The sequence below is a fragment of the Rhamphochromis sp. 'chilingali' genome (genome assembly GCF_963969265.1).
Source record: "Rhamphochromis sp. 'chilingali' genome assembly, chromosome: 11".
NCBI classification, from domain to species: Eukaryota; Metazoa; Chordata; class Actinopteri; order Cichliformes; family Cichlidae; genus Rhamphochromis; species Rhamphochromis sp. 'chilingali'.
The window spans coordinates 30932933-30949835 of NC_137938.1; the positions used below are offsets into that span (position 1 = coordinate 30932933).

At 38.3% G+C, this 16903-nt stretch overlaps 1 protein-coding gene across 1 annotated transcript in view; it reads left to right on the top strand.

The window, feature by feature from the left end:
• The window catches only part of LOC308406050 (uncharacterized protein), a gene marked incomplete at both ends in the record, with an annotated part of 40896 nt that overhangs the window by 21976 nt on the left and 2017 nt on the right, over nt 1-16903 (top strand). The window contains 3 exons of the mRNA XM_080896854.1: nt 69-178; nt 291-405; nt 14601-14688. Coding sequence (XP_080752980.1) covers nt 69-178; nt 291-405; nt 14601-14688 — 313 coding nt within the window. The remainder of the gene's footprint in view (nt 1-68; nt 179-290; nt 406-14600; nt 14689-16903) is intronic.

Below are 16903 nucleotides of genomic sequence, written 5' to 3' on the forward strand. Positions count from 1 at the left end.
CTTTAGCTTGAAAGCTTTCTTAGAGCAAATTGTTTAAATAACTCTGACAACTTTCTCTTTGTCCTCAGAAAACTGTCAGTGAAAAGAGTTGGGAATATGAAAACAAAGGATACTGGATTGGTCTGAGAGTTAAAGATGGGAAATGGAAGTGGCTGGATGGAAGGAATCTGACTAATAGGTAAGAGACACTTTGAATCAATAGAAATTTCAAGTATTTCCAAAATCTGTGATAAATCAATTACAGTGTACCAGTGTCCATCAGCCTTGAGCAGAATTCTTGTTTTCCTCAGCTCCTGGATCGACCAGCCTCCTTCTGATGGTCACTGTGCAATCTCTGTCCAAAACGAAGGATTTAAATCAGTGAACTGTAATGAGAAGAACAGATGGATCTGCAAAAAGAAAGCTGTAGTTGTTTGAATACTGCAGTAAAAATATCATGACTGGTGGAGATTCTAAATACAAAAAAACAATGATATTACTATTAATGAAATCTTTAAATAGATTTTTTTTTTAAATTGAGTTTACACAAAAAAAAGTTTAACAAAACTGTACTGATTTTGTTTGCCCAGCAGAGGGCACTGCATTACTTCCCATCAAAGACAGTGGTTGTCTAAAGTATCTGTATTCTGGCATTTCTATATTTAAGTGACAATTGTTGTTGTAAAAAAAATCAACCAACCGAACAAAAGAAACAAACAAACAGTACTGAACAAAATAAGCTGAACTTCCTGTTCTTTGCTGTTGCTCAATAGCAGATCTTGACAGTGTAGTGCCGGCTCTCCTCCTTCCACATCTGAATGTTGTTCTTAACTTGATTAAAACCATCCATTCATTCATTCTCTGCCGCTTATCCTTGGACAGGTCGCCAGTCTGTTGTAGGGTAACACATAGACAACCATTTGCACTCATATTCACACCTATGGGCAATTTAGAGTTTCCAATTATCCTATCCCCACTAACTGCATGTCTTTGGACTACTGGAGAAAGCCGGAGTACCCGGAGCGAATCCATGCCATCATGCGGAGAACATGCAAACTCCACACAGAAAGACTGATGGTGGAACTGAACTCAGGACCTTCTTGCTGTGAGGCAACGGTGCTAACATGGTGGATGATGAACACAGGTCAAAAGGGTCAACACACTACCAGTCCACTCTCCTTGAGGCTTCCACAAAATTCAGACAGAATCCACACATTCCCAAATCCAAACTAGAATCACCTCACTACTCCGTGTCAGGCAATCTCCACACAAACCTGGTCACAGGGACAGACAGGTAAGAATTTCTTAGCAAACAGTTTTCACAGCAACAAGAATAGAAGCCAGGCTTCTATGAAGTGTTTCACTCGGTGATATCTGATCTTCTGCTACTTTCTTATGAAGCTGCCTGCACAGGATCATCAGAAGTAGTTGCGTGATTGTGACCAGGTGTGTGAGCTAGAAGGTGCAAAACCAGCCATGTCCTCACAATGCACACTTGCCGCCGCACACACACATACAGACGTATTTGCCAGAAGCAAGAACTCTGAAGCTCAGAATGGTTATTAGAAAAATCGGATCCACATAAACTCCATCATGTTCCACTAATCCCAATTTTTCTAAAAATGTCTGAAAAACCAGTTATTTATTAGCTTGCTAGCTATTCCTAAATGTGCCACATGTTTTGAATGTGCAGAAAAGATTTTTTTCTGAGGTTGGGAATATTTAAAAGCTTTTCTAATTTAAATCATTCAAAACAGAAATCTTGCTTTTAGACTGAGAACTTAATCTTAAACAAAAGTGTTCACTGGAAGGCACATTATACAGACAAAAATGACTCTATCCACCACAAATCTAATATCTGTCTAAATCTTATGTGTGAGTTCTGGGGCAATTCTAGGTTCAAACCTTTAGATGAGGCTCAGCTCCCAGTCATGATGTCATGCATGCATGCCTTGTAATTAATATTAATTGAACATGCTGCCTGCAAATGTCATCAACTCTTTCTACATTTGCAAACCACAATTCAATTGGATAAATATTACAATGTTACTTTCAAAAGCAACCTAATTAGTTGGATGGCCTATTGTAGTGTCGAAGAATAACTCAGAGTGAATAATCAGAGATTTCAATCTAATCCATCCATTTTAGGATGGAGACTTTAGTTATCAAATCCAAAGCAAAGGCTCAGTCGTTAAAGAAGTTAAAGAACTATTTGTGACAGATAAGAAACATGTACAACATTATTTTAGTCTCTTAACCACATAGAGGCAGTTCATCATCAGACACTGGAAAATCACCTGTCCATGGACCTGCACAAGGAGAAAACTGGTAATAATGTATTAGTATTGTATTGTATCTTTATTTCAGACATATACAGAAAAAACAATATATAGAAATACACATATTTGCATTTACATGTACAAATATGAATATATATGTAAATACACACGTATATGCTCAGACAAAACAAAGAGAAAGAAAATAAATAAAATAAAACAAAGTCTAAATGATATCAAATTACAATTATTAAGTCTGAAATGGAGTAGGAAGAAGTATATACATACTTATTAAACCCTACCCCTTGCTCAACATTCTGTTGAATCCCACTTTTCACTGTTACCCCTAATTCCTTCATTACTTACCCCACACAATAAACAAGGAATGAAGGAAATGTATAAAAATAGCTACAGTGATAGATATAATTTTGATGCAATTTAGCATAGTTATATATACAATGGGTCATCAACTTTATCAGTTTCATATTCTTCCAAAAGCAGTTTTTGAAACATCTTTATGAACTGACTAATGCTTGAACATTGCAGTAGGTCCACAGGAAAACTGTTCCACAGTTTTACCCCACAAATGGTAATACAAAAGGTTTTAACCTTTGTCCGTGCTTTAAGAGTCTTCAGATTTAATTTTCCCCTCAATTCACAGTCTCTGTCAAAAAACATCATCTGTACATTTCCTGGTAACATATTGTATCTGGCTTTGTACATAATTTTTTACAGTTTTATATTTTATAAGATTCATAAACTTCAACATTTTTTAATTTCAAGAACATAATATTAGTGTGGTCTCTAAATCCTGCTTTAGTAATCATCCTGATGGCTTTTTTCTGAATTTTACATAATGGTTGAAGTGAAGTTTTGTATGTATTTCCCCAGATTTCAGTATTCAGTATTTCACAGTATTCCAAATATGGCAGTATAAGTGAACAGTAAAGTACCCAGAGTGATTTGGAAGGCAAAAAATGTTTAGCTTTACTCAGTATACAGATGCTTCTTTACAGTTTACCTTGTATTTGCTGGATGTGAGGTTTCCAGCAGATTGTGTTGTCTATTATCTCACCCAGAAATTTTGTATGAGAAACTTGCTCTACTTCAGCATTATTTATCAACAATTTTGCTCCAGCATCTTTTTTTTTTCAATTTCCAAATAACATAAATGTAGTTTTATTCAAATTTAGTGATAACTTGTTTCTGTCAAACCATGTTGTCAGTTTAATCATTTCTTGTGTGACAATTTCCAAAAGCTGCTGTGAATTCTCTCAGCACAAAAATATTTGTATCATCTGCAAATAAAATAAACTGTAATATATCAGATGTTTTACATATATCGTTGATGCACAGGATAAACAGCTTTGGTCCCAATACTGACCCCTGTGGAACTCCACAAACAATGTCCAGGCACTCTGATTGATATTCACCAAGCTTCACAAATTGTTGCCTGTCTCTCAAATAACTCCTAATCCACTCTAGCACCACTCCTCTAATGCCATTGTGCTCCAGTTTATCAAGTAATATTTCATGATTAATTGTGTCAAAAGCTTTTTTTTTTAGGTTAATGAAAACACCAACTGTGCATTGTCTTTGATCTATAGTATTGGTGATATTTTCAATAAGTTCAATTAATGCCATGGATGTTGGTCTGTTTGGTCTGATACCCTACTGACTGTCCATTATTATTTTATGTTTATCTATAAATTTATCAATTCTATAAATGAAATTTTTTTTCCAGTATTTCTGAAAATTGTGAAAGTAGAGAAATAGGCCTGTAATTTGTGAATTGGTGTCTAACTCCATTTTTAAACAGTAGTATTACTTTAGCTGCTTTATGTTTATGATATGTTATTTTATATTTCTCCTTTCATTATTCCCTTGTGGAGTTACCTTCTGTTCACTACAGATCCAGTGTCTATGGCTCGGGGATGTTTTAAAATCATAACAATAGCACACTAAAAATACCTTGTGACTGATAAGCAGATATCATAAGTGTATAAACTGATTAGACAAGCATGAGGCCTTCACTTCTACCTTTTAATGTTTCTAAGGCCTCTTCATGCTGGTTTTCATCTTTGCTTTTTGTTGTTGATTTTGTGTTTCTACCATAATACCTAAATATTAAAGATCATATGTATGTCCTCATTGGAACAGGAATTTGTGTTGGTGTGAGGGACTTATTGTTAAATGGACAATGTGTTTCAGATAATTTTATGGAGAAACACAAAAGTAATGTGCTCAGTGTAATACATTACTTTTTTGAGTAATGACCCTAACACCCTTCACCACAAAAAAGGGAAATTCCTCCAACACAAACACAAACATAAACATATGAGAAGGAATTAAATCACTGAATGATATCGAAGATGGAATAGGAATTGATAAATTCTTGTCCAGTCTGATCCCTACTCATGATGTCATGATTGATTCATATGATAAACTTTAAATTTTACCTCTAAACACTTTCAAATCTGTCTTTTTCCCAAGATAATATTGGACAATTACCTTAAATGCTATGGTTTTGTCAATTTTAATAATCTAAAACAAAACAAACAAAAAAAACAGTGTTTAAATATGTAAAAGTGGAGTTTTGGCCAAAAAACTGAATTAAACCAGCAAGATGTGTGCTGGCAGACCATGTGAAGGTTGAAGTGGGACCCAAAAGAAACAGAACTTGATATCAACTAAGAGTGGGGTGCTTATAAGAAAGTGGGGAGCAACATACAAATAAAAGAACAAATACAAGAATAAAGTGGGAAAACTGAACCAAACTAAACACTGGGAACAGGAAACCTGAAACCTGGTACTGGGACATGGGCATGGAGTACATTAGCTTGATGCATGACAAACAGATAACCTGACAACAAACAAAGGGAAACTAATACAATATATACACAGAAGGTAACGAGGGAATGTGCAACGGGAGGAAAACACCTGGACCTAATCTTACATAAGGAGACAGCGAGGAAGCAAATCTGAATAAACTAAACGCAGGACATGGGAATATCAAAATAAAACAGCAAGTACGAAAAATACGGAGACGAGTCCCCATTAGTACCTACTTGGATCGACTTGGCACAGATCGGCCTGGCTGGCTTTCCATTACAATCTGGTACAACCTTTTTTTTTTCTTTTTTCTTTTTATAACAATATTGTTATTATTGTTTTCACAAACAAGCCATAATTACATAACATAATATAGTGTAAAACAAAAACAAACCAAAAACTAAACACAAAGATCAGATCTATCTAAAAAAAAAAAAAAAGAAAAAAGAAAAAAATACAATACAGTACAGACCTGTGGTCCCAGTAGTAATATGTAGTTTGAACACTCAAGAGAATCCTTGTAGCATAATATTAGAGACATCAGGTTCCACACCTTGAAGAATTGGTCTGTTTTTGAGGGTAGTGCACGTGTAAGATATTCCAATGGCACTAGATCCAACACTACTAGCTGCCAGCCTTTAATAGTTGGTGCTTTTTCATTAATCCACTGCAGTCGAATATTCTTCCCCATCACATAGGTGAGAATACAATACAACCTCCTATTATTCTTAGATATTAAATGCTGGCTGGGGAGGCCCAGTATGAGCGACGCAGGGTCCATCTCCAATTCACAACCCAAAATCTTCTCCATTTCAGATAACATATTAGACCAAAATCCTTGCAATTTCAAACATGACCAAAAGCAGTTAGGGTACCAAGAGTTAGGGTACCAATTTCTGCTTTGCATTTGAGGCACATGGGTGAATGGGTAGGATTGTATTGATGTCTGCAGTACGTTGATATGTACATTCTTGTATAATTTTTAACTGTATTGCTTTGGTACGATTACAGACTAAGACTGATTTGGAACTCCTGACATCTTTCCACTCTTCATCATCAATTATTATACCTAATGCCTTTTCCCATGTGTCTTTAAGTCTATGTGAAATCATTGAGGGTGCGAGATATAAAGCCTTATAAAATATCTTCACAGGCACCTCTTTATCTTCTAAAAAGTCATAAATAAAATAAAAATCCTCCATTAATTCCAATGCATCAACTGGTTGTTCAGATGCATATAATCGGCAGTAAAATTCTTTGAAGGTGTTATTTATGGTTTCACTGTCATATACGCGATCACTCTGAGCATCACAAATTGCTGTAATAACTTCTGATCATTTCTTGGTAAGATATGCCAAGTGTTTTCCATGTTCATAAAGTCTTTGTTTAGTAAACTTAAGGTTAATCTCCTCATCTTGCGTAAAAAGGGTATCTAAGGTTGATCTGACTGCAGCTATCACTTGCTGTGCAGGCAGGATTGGGGGAGTCAGCATAAGTCCTTCCTTTTGTTTTAAGCGCAGTCATTAAAAGATTCTGCTTCCTCAATTTCTGCCACCACTTACTAGTTGAGTAAGAAATAAAAATCCCTCTAGTGTACGCTTTAATAGTTTCCCACAATGCCGGTTGATGGACAAATAAACATCTAAACTCAGTGTTAAAATTGGATACAAATGTATAATCCCTTAAAATAGTTGTAGTAGCTGTATTTAACCTCCAGTATTTTTGCTCTATTCACCATACCTTTAAGAGAAAGATCCAGCACCACATTGGCATGGTCTGAAATTACAATACTATACTATAATATGGTAAATGGACTGATTCTTATATAGTGCTTTTCTACTCTCCTGGAATACTCAAAGCGCTCTCTACAACACGCTGCATTTACCCCATACACACCCATTCACACAAGCCCTGTTACCTATGCTTTCTAGCTATCATTCATCCGATGGATGCATCAGAGAGCAAGTCTGTATCTTGCCCAAGGATATTTGGCATGCAAACTGGGGGGAGGCAGGGATCGAACCACCAACCTTCTGATCAGCAGCTGACCTGCTCTACCTCCTGAGTGCTACAGCACTCAGTTTTCACACGATAAAACTGAGTGCAATGATAGCCCTGATTTTACTAAAAAATTAATCAATCCTAGTATGGCATTTGTGTGGTGCAGAGAAAAACGTGTATACTTTATCTAAAGGGTGTTTTATTCTCCATACATCCACAAATCCTAAGTCTTCACAGATAGAATTGAGTGCCTTAGCTTGTGGTGAAAGAGGCAGAGGCTAGTGGGGGAACCTGTCAATAAGAGGATTCAGTATACAATTGAAATCTCCACCCACTATAGAAATGTCAGAGTGCATCTCAGCAAAGTCTGTAAATACTGTGGTCATAAAAACAGACAGATGGGCGGGGGGGGGGGGGGGTATGGTAGTAAACATTCAATATAGAAACAACCGCACCTTATAATATTCCCTTGACTATAATGTACCTTCCATGCTTGTCCATAAACACACTATATATTTGAAAAAGGGAGTTTTTTCCTCACAAGGATTGCCACCCCTCTACTTCTTGAGGTAAATGAGTAAAAAAAATACCTGTCCAAATCCACCTTGCTGTAATTTAAGGTGTTCTACGTCATCTAAATGTGTTTCTTTTAAAAGTGCAATATCAACGTGTTCTTTTTTCAAAAAAGGTGAGTATTTTTCTCCTTTTAATAGGATTATGGACCCCTCTTAGATTCCATGTACACAAATCCGGTAGTACCTAACATGTTGACATCATAGCAGTGTCCAAGCATCCTGCTACATAATTACTATACGACATGAACTCTACAAAAAAGGTGGATGTCGAGGCAAGTAATAAGTTGCTGCTCTTTCTGTGGCTTTTCATCAGACTTTTCCCCATTGCTGGGTTTCAAAAACGGCAGTTTCAATTTTTGTGAATAAGATGCTCTCATGACTCATCAAGTGACACTACTGAACAACCATTTGGTGGCATGTAGTATGATGATGTCACCTGCTCAGATCACTTGGAACCCAGGTCAAGCAGGTACTAAAAAAGTACTTGGTGCCAGGTACTATGACCTAATGGAAAACCCTGAAAACCGTGGCGAACTGTGCCGAGTCGATCCGAATAGTTACTAGTGGAAAACACAAGCTTAACACTGAGACCAGGGGGAGACAGACAGGGAACATGGAACAGGGAGACAATAGTACTAAACAAGAAACGTGAAACACAGGGAAGGCACAGTGAGAGAAAACTAAAGTAAAACTAAAATATAACATAGTGAGAAAACAATTAAGAGAACCAAAACCACAAAGGACACTAAATCGAGGAATATTAATAAAACCCAAAATGACAGCACTTTAACATCAAAATTACACTTCAGAGATGCCAACTTTACAAGTCTTTTTTTGATAAATCTTACTTTTACAAGAAGGAAGAAATTCTAAGAGGCTATCAGAAGTTAATTAAACTTAATTATAGTTAATTGAACTGACACCAGCATTTAAGATCTAAAGTAGCACTTGGCTGTTTTCATTTGTGTTGCTGAAAGAGGTTTCTTAAGTCCAGTGCTGTTTGTATACTGAGTTTCTGTTCCCTGTATTGATGCTGGATAGTGTTTTACTTCAAATCAAAGAAGGCTGTTGTCTGAAGTATCAGTATTTTGGTATTTTTATGTTGTTATATATCTGTATTTGACCGTATTCTTAGCTTTACTGGGTTATATTAAAGCAAATGATTGGCACACCATGTCGATATGGATTGAAACCTGTGAGGAATGTTTCCTGAATCCTAAGACGATTTAAGGCAGTTCTCAGGGCAAAAAAGGATCCAACCTGGTATTAGCATCATAAAGTGCCTGGTAGGTGTATAAAAGAACACATAGTGTAAAGTTCAAACATGCTGTAGGACAACTTTTTTTTTCAGCTAAAAGCAGAAGTTGTCAAAAGTGAAACATATGACAGAGTCAAAAACAACAGTCAAGAACTTCATATTATATTCATATCTGTAACTTTAACACTTTGTATTTCTCAGAATACCAAAAAGTTCAAAAGGCTTTGTCAGGGATCCTGGGTCATTGAGTCAGTATTTTCAGTTTTGCCTGTTTTCCTGTTTCATGTTTTGTTAGGTTAGCCTCGGTCTGTTCCGTTCCACTTCCTGTGTGTGATTAGTCAGATTCAGTTCAGCTGTGTTCTCACCTGTCTCTCATCATCTGGCTGAGGACCATGGCCTCAGATTTGGAGGTGTTGATTCTCATTCTCACCACTTCAAATGAAGCCAACAGAACCACCTCATCTGCAAAAAGCAGAGATTCTGAGACCACCCAAGTGAAAGCCTTCCACCACTTGGCTACGCCTAGAAATTCTGTCCATAAAAATTATCAACAGTCCAAACAAAGTCCAATAACAAAACACAGCTTAGGTTCAGATCCGGGAGGCAGTTCCTCCAAATCATGCCCCGCCAAGTCTCATAGTCATTGCTCACATGACCGATGAAGTCTCCCAGTAGGATAACAGAGTCCCCAGGTGGAGCACCCTCAAATACTCCCCCAGGGACAAGAGGAAGGCTGGGTACTCTGAACCGTCATTTGGCACATACAGTGGGGCAAAAAAGTATTTAGTCAGCCACCGATTGTGCAAGTTCCCCCACTTAAAATGATGACAGAGGTCAGTAATTTGCACCAGAGGTACACTTCAACTGTGAGAGACAGAATGTGAAAAAAAAATCCATGAATCCACATGGTAGGATTTGTAAAGAATTTATTCGTAAATCAGGGTGGAAAATAAGTATTTGGTCAATAACAAAAATACAACTCAATACTTTGTAACATAACCTTTGTTGGCAATAACAGAGGTCAAACGTTTACTATAGGTCTTTACCAGGTTTGCACACACAGTAGCTGGTATTTTGGCCCATTCCTCCATGCAGATCTTCTCGAGAGCAGTGATGTTTTGGGGCTGTCGCCGAGCAACGCGGACTTTCAACTCCCGCCACAGATTTTCTATGGGGTTGAGGTCTGGAGACTGGCAAGGCCACTCCAGGACTTTCAAATGCTTCTTACGGAGCCACTCCTTTGTTGCCCGGGCAGTGTGTTTTGGATCATTGTCATGTTGGAAGACCCAGCCTCGTTTCATCTTCAAAGTTCTCACTGATGGAAGGAGGTTTTGGCTCAAAATCTCACGATACATGGCCCCATTCATTCTGTCCTTAACACGGATCAGTCGTCCTGTCCCCTTGGCAGAAAAACAGCCACATAGCATGATGTTTCCACCCCCATGCTTCACAGTAGGTATGGTGTTCTTGGGATGCAACTCAGTATTCTCCTTCCTCCAAACACGACGAGTTGAGTTTATACCAAAAAGTTCTACTTTGGTTTCATCTTACCACATGACATTCTCCCAATCCTCTGCTGTGTCATCCATGTGCTCTCTGGCAAACTTCAGACGGGCCTGGACATGCATTGGCTTCAGCAGCGGAACACGTCTGGCACTGCGGGATTTGATTCCCTGCTGTCGTAGTGTGTTACTGATGGTGACCTTTGTTACTTTGGTCCCAGCTCTCTGCAGGTCATTCACCAGGTCCCCCCGTGTGGTTCTGGGATCTTTGCTCACCATTCTCATGATCATTTTGACCCCACGGGATGAGATCTTGCGTGGAGCCCCAGATCGAGGGAGATTATCAGTGGTCTTGTATGTCTTCCATTTTCTGATGATTGCTCCCACAGTTGATTTTTTTCACACCAAGCTGCTTGCCTATTGTAGATTCACTCTTCCCAGTCTGGTGCAGGTCTACAATACTTTTCCTGGTGTCCTTCGAAAGCTCTTTGGTCTTGGCCATGGCGGAGTTTGGAGTCTGACTGTTTGAGGCTGTGGACAGGTGTCTTTTATACAGATGATGAGTTCAAACAGGTGCCATTCATACAGGTAACGAGTGGGGGACAGAAAAGCTTCTTACAGAAGACGTTACAGGTCTGTGAGAGTCAGAGATTTTCCTTGTTTGAGGTGACCAAATACTTATTTTCCACCCTGATTTACGAATAAATTCTTTACAAATCCTACCATGTGAATTCATGGATTTTTTTTTCACATTCTGTCTCTCACAGTTGAAGTGTACCTCTGGTGCAAATTACTGACCTCTGTCATCATTTTAAGTGGGGGAACTTGCACAATCGGTGGCTGACTAAATACTTTTTTGCCCCACTGTAAGCGCAGATGACAGTCAGGACGAAATCCCCGACCTGAAGGTGCAGGGAACACCAGGAGAAACCACAACGTACAGGCAGCAAGCCAAGGGGATACTAAGATACCCACTCAAACTCCAGACTAAGTCCAGCCCCTCTCCAGAAAACTGGGCCTCCTCTCCTAGCCACGGCTAGGCGCACATTGCACCCGACACCCCACAGCTCCTCCTGCGGTGGTGGGCCTGCAGGAGGACGGGCCCATGTCCCTTTTTCGGGCTGTGCCTGGCTAAACACCCATGGACTAATGCCCAGCCACCAGACACTCGCCCTCGGGCACACTCCCCGGGCCTGGCTCCAGGACGGGGCCTCGGTAACCCTATCGTGGGCAGTGTGAACTTTTCCCTTGATCATGTACTCATAGGGGTCTTCTGAATAGCTCTTTGTCTGGTCCCTCACCCAGGATGAATTTGCCATGGGAGACCCTACCAGAAGGCAAAAGCCCTCGGACAACATAGCCCCTGGGATCCCTGGGACACACAAACCCATTCACCACGATAAGGTAGCGATTCGCCCAAACAATTGATAGGTGGAATAAGTGCTTTATAACTGTTGGCATGAAACTTCGCTGTGGTGAACCATAAACTAGTGGATCTGCAAACTTCAGAAATCTATTGGATAGCCTGTGAAGATAAGTAAGTAAATTAAAACATGGACATTGTAAGTTACTGCTGCTGTTTGGCCAATAGTGGGCACTGTATTGCTAATCTCTGGCTCTCTTCCATAGTTTGGTTTTTGTCCTGTCTTTCTGCCCATCAACCATGCCATTCATTGAAGGATGATGGCTGCCCCTTTATGAACTTGATACTGTTGGAGGTTTCTTTCTCTCAAAAGGGAGTTTTTCTTCCCCACTTCACCAAGTGCTTCCTCAAAGGGGGTTATTCAATTGTTGGGATTTTCTCTGTATTATTGTCGGGTTTCTACCAATATAAATACTAGACCTCCCGAAAGCCTCGGGAATTTAATAAAGTCTCAAATTATAAAGCAAGTTTAGTCTTTTATAGCTCCTAAAACTATATCATTAGGTTTATTTTTTTTTTGCTGGACATCTTGGGAAGAAAAAGGAACCTGTCCTCTGAACTGACAAAGTATGAGTTTATATGTTCACACTAGTTTCTCTTGTATATCTGAATGTTTTTCCCTCTCTAATGATCATCTGTCCAGATTTTCTTTCTGCTTTTCATGCAGTGCATGCTGGACCACCACCATTTGTGGAAATCATTTGAAAAAACACACTGACAAATTGTTGCATTAACAAGGAAAAGTGTATGTTTGTTTTGAGGTATTATCAAGAAAGGAACAGATGAAAACAGAAGTAAATGAGAACAAGTTGCAGACATTCCCAATGAGTTACTGCTGAATAAATATCCTGTCACACCAACGCTGTGAAAAAAAAAAACTTCTCTGACCTTGCCTATCATCTATATCAGTAAAAAGCAGAAGTTGGACGAAAAGAGAGAAATGAAAGGCGTGGAAACAACTTTTTTTTTGAATGATTCGCTTTAGTTTTAACACAGTGCTATTTTTTGGTGCACAAGTTATGAGAAGCCAGAGGTGTGGACTCGAGTCACATGACTTGGACTCGAGTCAGACTCGAGTCATTAATTTTATGACTTTAGACTTGACTTGAAAAAATGTTCTAAGACTTGTGACTTGACTTGGACTTTTACACCAATGACTTGGGACTTGAATTGGACTTGAACCGGTTTACTTGAAAAGACTTGATATTTTACCCCAAATATAAAATTTAACACGCATATTATATAGAGATTGAAAATGTAACGTCATTCACGGGTAGAACCGCAAAGGATTCTGGGAACTCGTGGCAAGCGGTACTAGCGCACGCAGGCTTTCAATTAAAATCAGTTATACAGCGATAAAAAAGAAACACAAAAATGTCAAGAAGCTGTTGTATTATTAACTGCAATAGCCGGTCGCATGACAGCCACGGGAAGCCGACGGGTAAAGAGATCGGTTGTTATCGGATTACGTCGTTGAAGAGAAATTGTTCGAGCCATGTTTCCGAAGTAACAAAGAGGCGACTGGATTGCAGCCATTCAAAGACCAATTATAACGTCCCAGAACACTCCAGCTCACAGGTTAGTCTGCTCCAAGCATTTACACGAAGGTCAGTCTGCTGTTGTAGTTAATGCGTCATTTTTCTTAACATAATTGGTGATATAGGTTACAAGCAAGTCTGGCGCTGAACAGAAATTGTCGCGCTATGCTCCTTTATTTATTGTGTTTATTGTGCATAAATAGTGAATTGTCCTGACACAATATTGCGTTTCGCTTCTGTTATTATGGTACATTGACAAAAACATATACTTTTATTCACAGGATAAAACTGTTGTTTTGTATCACTAATTGCCCAGTGCGATTACAGCATACAGTATTATTGTCACTGCTACATTTCTGTGATGCTACCAGAAATTATTTCCACTGCTAATTAATTACCGTTGAGCTCAAAGGTTATATTAATAAACGGTTAACGAATGTGTATTTATGACGACGATTTGTGAGACTGGTAAACTTATGATACGTACGATGGTCTTTACTTTCTACACGGTGCATTTCAAGGTCCTGCACCCATCCGTCGGTAAACTGTACCTGGGCTTGTTGCAGTGACCGGAAGTTACTAAACTTCATGAGTGTATGCACTCACTCCAAGAAGCGTATAATTATAAATATGCATATAAATATGCTACGATGAGATAGCTGACTTCATCTAACTAGCAAATGTTTTCCAGGCTACGTTGGTGATGCAGTTTTTTTTTTAAATGATATTTTAAAAAAAATATCATTTATTTATGTATGATATTTTTGTCATGCGATTTTAAAGCCGGTCCTACAAGCGCATCCAAGAATAACATGCAGCTTATCTCAGAACTGTCGGTGAAAATTATTCTTGGAGCTAGGTTTAATTGAGCTGCATTTTAAAGAGGTGCAATTTCACAATTTGTGTATATTTTCTAAGTTCACTATTTTGTCATGTGTTGAGAAAAACACAGATTTAAAAATTACATGGTCTAATATTTACATTTAGCATATAACTGCAACATGCTTTTTTTCGTTTTTTTTTTTTTAAGACTCGAAAGGACTTGAAATTCAAAATTTCAGACTTGTGACTTTACTCGGACTTTTACACCAGTGACTTGAGACTCGACTCTGACTTGCCTGACATTACTTGAGACTTGACTTGAGACTTGAGGATAAAGACTTGAGACTTACTTGAGACTTGCAAAACAATGACTTGGTCCCACCTCTGTGAGAAGCTCAACAGAAAGACTTCAGCAATGGCAGAGCAGAAGTTTAACAACACACCATTCAATCTAAAACCTAAAAAGCAATACCAGTCAGAAGGTAAGCTAAGCTTTTCAAATACGTGCATCAGCAAAAGATATTTTCAAACTCACGCTGTAGATCATGTAGATGAACATCACAATTAATAATTATAGGAGATGTTTTACTGTACAAAGTATATCACTGCTGACACCAACATCTTTGTGTTTTTATCATTTCAAGCAATGTTTTTTCTTTTAATGTTTTTTGTCTGCATTATTAATAAATGTAAATAAAAACTACCTAAACCAAGACAAGTAAGAGGATGAGATACTAAAAGTGCTTCGGTATTTACACTCAGTAGCTCAGGAACAGAGCAGGAGGGAAAAGCAAGAGAAAGAAAGAGAGCCAGGGACAACAACATCACATTAGAAAGGTATAGTAATCATCCACAACTATTTTCAGTTGCAGATGATAAAGGATTCAGAAAGATTATTCATGCAGGCCCATATGACAGAGAATATGCATCTTCTTTTTATTTTCATATTTTAATTTATATTTAATTATGTTGTGGTTTGCAGTGTTTTGTGTTGTTTCACTTTAAATTTGTAAAAGGAAAAAGCTGAAAATTTAAATAGTTAAAAATTGAAATGTGAATAGTTGGTTTTTGTATTATATGATTTATTTATTACATTTTATTTGGAGTGAATAAATAAAAGTATATTTACGTTGGCCCCTACAGACAAAGCACGTACAAACTCCTAAACACGTAAAAACTCAGAAGCACATAAAAACTCAAAACACATACAAAAGACAACAGAAGTGCTCCAGGATGCTAAGGACAGTGTTGAGCTTTTGTTACCTCGTGGCTACACAAGCCAGGAAGTACCAACGACCGGATTTGGTGTGTGGTAATAACAGGTAAATGAACATTTGTTTAAATTATTTGAATATATATGAGTGCTTGTGTATAAATACACAAACAATACACACATGCTTTCAATTGTGTAATTTAAGTGATCTAGGTAGCTCTGTTTTGGAAGTTCAGTTAAAGCTAGAAATGTGTTTTGGAGTTTGTACGTGCTTTTTGGAGTTTGTATATTTTGTCTCTAGGGCCCACCACATATATTTATATATAAACATATATAAATAAAACCACTTTTTTTTTACATTAGTAGTTCCTTTTGTGCATAATTTTATATTATTGTTAATAATAAATTAATTAAGGCAACAAAACAACCTGAAGAGCTGGTTCAGAGCCAAAAGAGCCGGAAATCCCATCACTAGTCAGCACACTCTCAATGGAGCAAGACTACAGTCAGCAGGTGGGTTTTTCTGAGGATTCTCAGAAAATGGAGATGCGGTTGGGCCGTTGGTGTTAAGGTCCACGTGGTTATCTGCACACCAATCCGACAGCCTCTGAACCTCAGCTCTGTATGCTGTCTATTTGCCCCCAGAGATGAGCCCCACCACAATAGTATCATCTGCCAACTTAATGACTGCATTGTCTGGGTGGGTACTGACACAGTTATATGTATGCAGAGTGTACAGTAGGGGACTTAGTACACAGCCTTGTGGAGAACCGGTGTAAAGTGCTCAGGAAATAAGGGGACTTACTCTAACTCTATGTCGATGGCCCAAGAGAAAGTCTCTGATACAGCAGCAGGTGGTAAAAGGAAGTCTAATATCCAACAGTTTTGCTGTCAGTCTGTCTGAGAGTATCATATTAAAAGAAGAGCTAAAGCCAACAAACAGCAGTCTGGCATAACGCCCTTGTTGTTCCAGGTGGGAGAGGGTGGTGTGGAGGGTTGTAACAATGGTGTCTTCATTTGATCTCTTACCTCTGTTTGCGAACTGAAGTGGGTGAAGTGTGGTTTGCAAGCAGGACATACTGTGGCACCGGACCATGTTCTAAAACACGTTATTATAACAGGTCATAGAGCAAGTTAATCGGTAGTCTTTGAGGCTGCTAATGTTGGTTTGTTTAGGCAGTGGGACGAATGTGGCTGACTTCAGGCATGGAGGGATGCAGGACTGGGACAGCGAAGTGTTAAAGATCTTCGTGAAGAACCCAGCCACCTGATCTGTGCACTCTTTTAAAAAGAGCTTAAATATATTTAAGAAGCTTAATTCTGTCAACAGACTTGCTGAATTCTGTTTTGTGCATTGAAAATAATCAAAAGATACTTTGGAAAACTGTGGTTACTTAGTTAGTTTGGCATTAATTAGTTACTAACTACCCTTTAACCAACAAAACAAATCAGATTACTAACCTTTCTTAATCAGGCATTTCTTT